This window comes from Ctenocephalides felis, unplaced genomic scaffold (assembly GCF_003426905.1).
Source record: "Ctenocephalides felis isolate EL2017-DRISC unplaced genomic scaffold, ASM342690v1 CF-g0.4_SCAFFOLD_01604, whole genome shotgun sequence".
NCBI classification, from domain to species: domain Eukaryota; kingdom Metazoa; phylum Arthropoda; class Insecta; order Siphonaptera; family Pulicidae; genus Ctenocephalides; species Ctenocephalides felis.
In genome coordinates, this window is record NW_020537758.1 from 58,108,110 (window position 1) to 58,114,109 (window position 6,000).

The 6,000-nt window shown below is 29.3% G+C and overlaps 1 protein-coding gene and 1 long non-coding RNA gene across 2 annotated transcripts; both read left to right on the forward strand.

The window, feature by feature from the left end:
* The first annotated feature begins 202 nt into the window (after window positions 1-202).
* LOC113373010 (protein Asterix-like) lies at window positions 203-830 on the forward strand. The gene is made up of 2 exons (XM_026613347.1): window positions 203-522; window positions 585-830. Exons 1-2 carry the CDS (start codon window positions 405-407, stop codon window positions 791-793), a joined length of 327 nt encoding a protein of 108 aa, XP_026469132.1. The 5' UTR covers window positions 203-404; the 3' UTR covers window positions 794-830.
* Window positions 831-3,935: 3,105 nt separating this feature from the next.
* On the forward strand, window positions 3,936-5,262 carry LOC113373024. Its single transcript, XR_003366838.1, has 3 exons — window positions 3,936-4,227; window positions 4,306-4,404; window positions 4,490-5,262. It is a non-coding gene; the product is annotated as an uncharacterized LOC113373024 (long non-coding RNA).
* Window positions 5,263-6,000: the final 738 nt, after the last annotated feature.

Sequence of the window (6,000 nt, forward strand, 5' to 3'; positions counted from 1 at the left end):
ATCGTAGAGAAAAATTAAATATATATAATATATTGATATACATTAATATATGAGAGCTGAAATTAAATTGTAACTGTCACATTGACGTCTATGAACTGTCATTATGTACTAGGGTTATTTACACTTTTATATTGGTACGCCTGCTTTGTTTGTCACCTCTTCATGAAGTATATTGTCGTGTCAAAAAATGGCCGCCAGTGACTGCATGAGGAACCGTGTCTTTCTTTTACCTATGCTTGTCAATATGTCAAAAATCATGATAATTTCCTAGTCATATGAACTGTATGTGAATCGTCGTCCTGTCGGAATCCTATTTATTATATGATAACTATTGCATGTATTTTAACTCCGCCTACTTTTTCTGGTGCAATCGTTGAAACACACGGTTAATAATCTAAATAATAATGAATTCTCATCCGGATTTTCGGCGTCCCGATAGAATAAATCGGTATAAGCCACCAACGACAAATGGACAAGGTGAAACAAATGAGGATTTAACACCAGATTATATGAACATATTGGGTATAACATCATCTCTTTGATTTTTATTTTACCATATGAAACTAAATATTGTTCATGTTTAGGTATGATATTCTCCATGTGCGGTTTAATGATGCGTTTAAAATGGTCTGCATGGTTGGCTCTATACTGCTCTTGTATATCCTTTGCTAACTCTCGGGTTAGTGATGATGCCAAACAAATTTTGAGTTCGTTTATGTTAAGTGTTAGTGCAGTAGTCATGTCATATTTACAAAATCCTACTCCGATGTCACCTCCTTGGGCACAAACGTAATTACAAATAAATGCACTATAAGTGGTTTTATAATATTTTGTAATTAAATCTAATATATTTATATATTTATGAAAAATATAATATGTAAATCACAATTAACAGCTAATAGTTAAATTTTTAACTTAATTGGTTTTAATTCCTGGTTTGATTCTTAAGTTATATCAGGTATTGTATAGTTCATTTCACTACATAATTTTGAATAGCCATATTTTGTCATTTTTAGTTGGCTATATAAAAGATAAGTATGATATACAGTATACAGTACAGTAAGAGTGCAAATTAAGGTGTGCTTAAATTAAAATCGTGAACAGAAATTGTTTGCGCTGGAACTTTTTGTTAAGCATTGAAAATATTTTAAGAAGTGGCATGCCAAGTGAATCCAGTGATTTTTAAAACTCAGAAAGAATTTGCAGCTGTGCTTTTTGCAAACTTTGTGAATAGGTTCACATGATACCTAGTTTTCTGTTTTAAGCAGCCATTGGATCTTCAGATTTAAATCGTCAACATACACATGGGTGCGCAATTTTTATTTTTTTTTTTATTTATATTGGAAGTATATTATTAATTGGCAGAAACAAAGTATGGAAAAGTTAGATTTTTTGTAAGTGACCAGCTGTACCCAATCATGTGTTGCTGTATTATACATCTAATTAAAAATCTTAATTTAAGCTTAAACTCAAAAATGCCGTTTTGTTGCACACATTACTTGTAGTTAGTATAGTGAAAAATACTAAATGTTAGTTGGTGGTTAAGCTATAGTGGAAACATCAGTAAAATTGTTTTTGTTCATGTAAAAAAATAATATAAAGAAAATTAATTCACAATATTCAAGAAAGTGTAGTTTGTAACAAAGGTTCAATTTGACTTAGCAAGCATTGTGAAAACCACAGCAACTACATCACATTTTATTAAATAAATAACTGTTCAAACATGTTCAGTTAAATTTTTACTTCTCAGCTACTTAATTTTAATGATTAATTAATCATTGTAGAAATGTTTTTTGCTATTTTTAAAAAAAAATCTCATTGCGGGGTAAAAATTAAGGGATAGCCAAGTGGAAAAAAAAAGAATTATTTTATTTTATTTATATAAAAGCCAAATGGCATATTTTTTACGTTTTTTACTAGATCTCCGAAACGGCTAGACATGCCTTCTCAAAAATTTAATCAGTTCTTCATCTTGTCAATACAAGTAAAAGGTTTTTTGAATTATTAAAATCAGACGCTCCATTCTCTCAAAAAATCTATTACCTTTTTGACACTTTTTGCCTTGTATCTTCGAAACGGCTCAACATGCCTTTGCCAAAAACTAATCAGCACGTCTCCTTGTCAATACGAATCGAATGTTTTATGAATTATTTAAATCGCTTCATCCGTGTTCTCCGTCGACGAAAATTTGTATCCGAACACACACACACATACACGCTCATACGCATACACTCACACAGAAATTTTATATGATAGAAAATGACTTGATTCGTGGATAGCCTCAAAAGACGAACACTTCTGGCGTCTAGGTATTCGTGCTCTGCCAGAAAGATGGGTAAAATATATGTATAACGATGGGCAATACTTTGAATAAATCAAATGTAACAGTTTTTTTTATAATAAAGTCACATTTTTATCGAAAAACAGCGAGAACTTAGTTGCGCACCTAATATAACTGAGAATAAGTTATTCGACAAAACCACCTTTTGATCGATTCCAAATTTAGGTTCTGAATTTAAATAAAATAAATAACAATAACATAATCTCAAAATGCTTTATAAATACCAATGAGTATATAATTATACAAGTGAGATCTTTGAGAGCACCGTATTTGAGAAAAATATGATTTGCAAAAAGAGAGTGCTATAACGCCAAAAAGTGCATTTTCATATTAGCATTTCAAGAAAGTTGATATTTTGAGTTTCTAGTAACACTTGCGGCCCGTTTAATACCGTTTTTGTGTATAAATAAAACTACAAACAAAACTACTCACTACAATTTAATCATAATTAAATAATATTCACCTAAAACATCCTATTAAATGTAATTGAACATCATCTGTCAAAAACGTTTGATATTTGACGTATGAGCCGCCGTCCATCGTTTTATTTAAATTACGCTTCTGCAAAAAATTTCAATTTAAAAATGTGAAGTTTCTACGCGGTAACAACTTATGGATTACCACGAATTTTTCAAGACTGGCCAAATCTGTTTTTGACCATTTAACGTTTTACCCATGTGGATAAAATATAATTAATTATGTCGTCATCTAACGGTGTGCTTTACAAATAACCAAAATCTGATAGGGGGGCTTTTGACCCGCCATTTTGAGCTTTTAATTTTATTCTTTATTTTTATATAAAATATAGTTGTTAATAATACATGACTAAGACAACATCGGCGTTTCATTTAAGTTTATCATACACCATATCTATGTATGATTCTAATCATATTCTAATATTATCTAGTCGTATGTGAATCGACCTTTAAGTCATAGATAAACGATTTGTACTTGAAATTGGCACACATGAGCCATCTGTTTTTAAAAATTGACACTACTCAAGACCAAAACAGTGCAACGCATGGCCGGTAATCTCGGAACAAACGTCTGTAACCCGAGTTTAGTTAGAGCCCCTGCCGCCGGTCGCGCTTGTTTTTTTTTTTTTTTTTTTTTTTTTCACTTTGAAATCGAATTTGACATATGACAGATACTTAAATTAAACATGGCGTTTTTGACCATTTAACGTTTTACCCATGTGGATAAAATATAATTAATTATGTCGTCATCTAACGGTGTGCTTTACAAATAACCAAAATCTGATAGGGGGGCTTTTGACCCGCCATTTTGAGCTTTTAATTTTATTCTTTATTTTTATATAAAATATAGTTGTTAATAATACATGACTAAGACAACATCGGCGTTTCATTTAAGTTTATCATACACCATATCTATGTATGATTCTAATCATATTCTAATATTATCTAGTCGTATGTGAATCGACCTTTAAGTCATAGATAAACGATTTGTACTTGAAATTGGCACACATGAGCCATCTGTTTTTAAAAATTGACACTACTCAAGACCAAAACAGTGCAACGCATGGCCGGTAATCTCGGAACAAACGTCTGTAACCCGAGTTTAGTTAGAGCCCCTGCCGCCGGTCGCGCTTGTTTTTTTTTTTTTTTTTTTTTTTTCACTTTGAAATCGAATTTGACATATGACAGATACTTAAATTAAACATGGCGTCCATTGTAATAAATTTTTCATGGAGAGATAACCTAGACAATATAATAAATGCTTGTTAGAGTAAAAAACAAATAAGCTGTCGAAGTGCATTGTTTAACGAAGAAGAAATACCAAGAAAAATGCATGTATTATGTAGTTCCAGCGAGAAACGACGAAGTAAAAGTAAAATAAGTAATAATATTTGCCGGCTTTCAATCTAAGTGAGTACTTTTATTAATATGCATACTTCGAATTACTTTCATTTGATTGTACTATTCTGATATGATTTTTCATTACAGTTTAATAATTCAGAAATAATTGAGACATTTAACTATATCAATACTAGAAATTTTAAGGTTATAAATAGACAGAGAGAATTCCTGTCAGCTCTCTGAAAGGTATGTTATTAAATAACTAAATATAAATTAATCTTGTTCTAATAATGTAGGATCATAACTAATAATTCTACATCGATTTTTTCAGCAGTATAAAAGGAAAATACGTTCAAATGTAAAATGTTTAGACGGTTTACTAAACACATTCACAAGTGTACAAGTATTGATATGAGATGAATGAATACACAGGAAAAAACAATAAGAATGAAGTCTGAAATGTGCTGAAATCTTTGCTGATCTCCCACTAATATTGAACAGTACGACTCGTAATTATATATTAAGTCAGTTTGGAGAACATACTAAAAACACTAATGATATAATCGTAAGTGAAAGGAAATTCTCAATTAATGGTGAAATTCTAGCTAGTGCAAAGGTTAATTTAGGTTTGGCTATGTCACAGGAAAAGTTTTTAAGTATTAATAATTTCATTTTGATATTACAAGAAATATTATTATCTGTGTTGTTTAATGATGATAAAGGGAATCACATTGTATAGATTTTCAGGAACTGTCAAATGACAGGCAAAGTATAATCATGATTAATGATAAAATTCTAAAAAGCAAAGGGATAAAACACCCTTAATGTGCACTTGCTTATTGCATTTGACTATTCTGAAAGAGATGTCAATAGCTTTACTCTAAAATGTCTTATTGTAGATGCTATAAGAAAACTATTAAGTACTGTTATAATAATATCAATGATTGTTGTTTTTCTTTAAGACAATGATAATAATGACATTTTGAACAAACATTTGAATGCACATTAACAATAGCGCAGAAAAGATTCCCAAATAGAGACTGTACATCATAGATATTATGTAACTTAATGTTAATCAAAATAAATATATATGTAAATATATATATATATATATATATATATATATATATATATTGGTTATATATTGATCTGAATCAATATCAATCAAAGAATTGTGGTTATATATGTATATGTATATATATAAATAATATATACATTCATGTACATTTCTATTCTTTTTGTGCTCAGCTTGAAAGGCTGATATGCTAAAATGATATTACACACACACATATATATATATATATATATATATATGTATATATATATATATATATATATATATATATATATATATATATATATATATATGTATATATATATATATATATATATATATATTTGTATATATATATATACATTGTGGATAGGGTGTACATTTAAGTACATTTTTATGCTTTTCGCACATAGTTTTTACAGCTTACTACCATCTATTATAATCATATATAATGTTATATATATATATACATTGTGGATAATGTGTATATTTATGTACATTTTTATGCTATGTGTGCTTTGTTTATAAAGAGAACTATGTAGATATAATGTAGAATGTTTTTGTGAAAAATAAATGCTTCAAAATTTTTTTTTTTTTCAATTTTTCTTTTTTTAAATTTTGAATTAAAACGGTCCATATAATTTTGGTTCATTTCTATAGTATTTTTTATACGCACCCGTTCAGGCGACTAGTGCCATCTGTAGCGCGGGGCTTCAACTAACACAGGAATGTGGCAACGAAATATGGCCCGAGAGAGCGATCTATATACTCTTCTTTTATCTATGGTG

Coding starts and splice junctions, on each gene's coding strand:
- LOC113373010 (XM_026613347.1), top strand. CDS start 405: ATGAATTCTCATCCGGATTTTCGGCGTCCCGATAGAATAAATCGGTAT. Junction 523..584: donor AGATTATATGAACATATTGG/GTATAACATCAT, acceptor GTTCATGTTTAG/GTATGATATTCTCCATGTGC.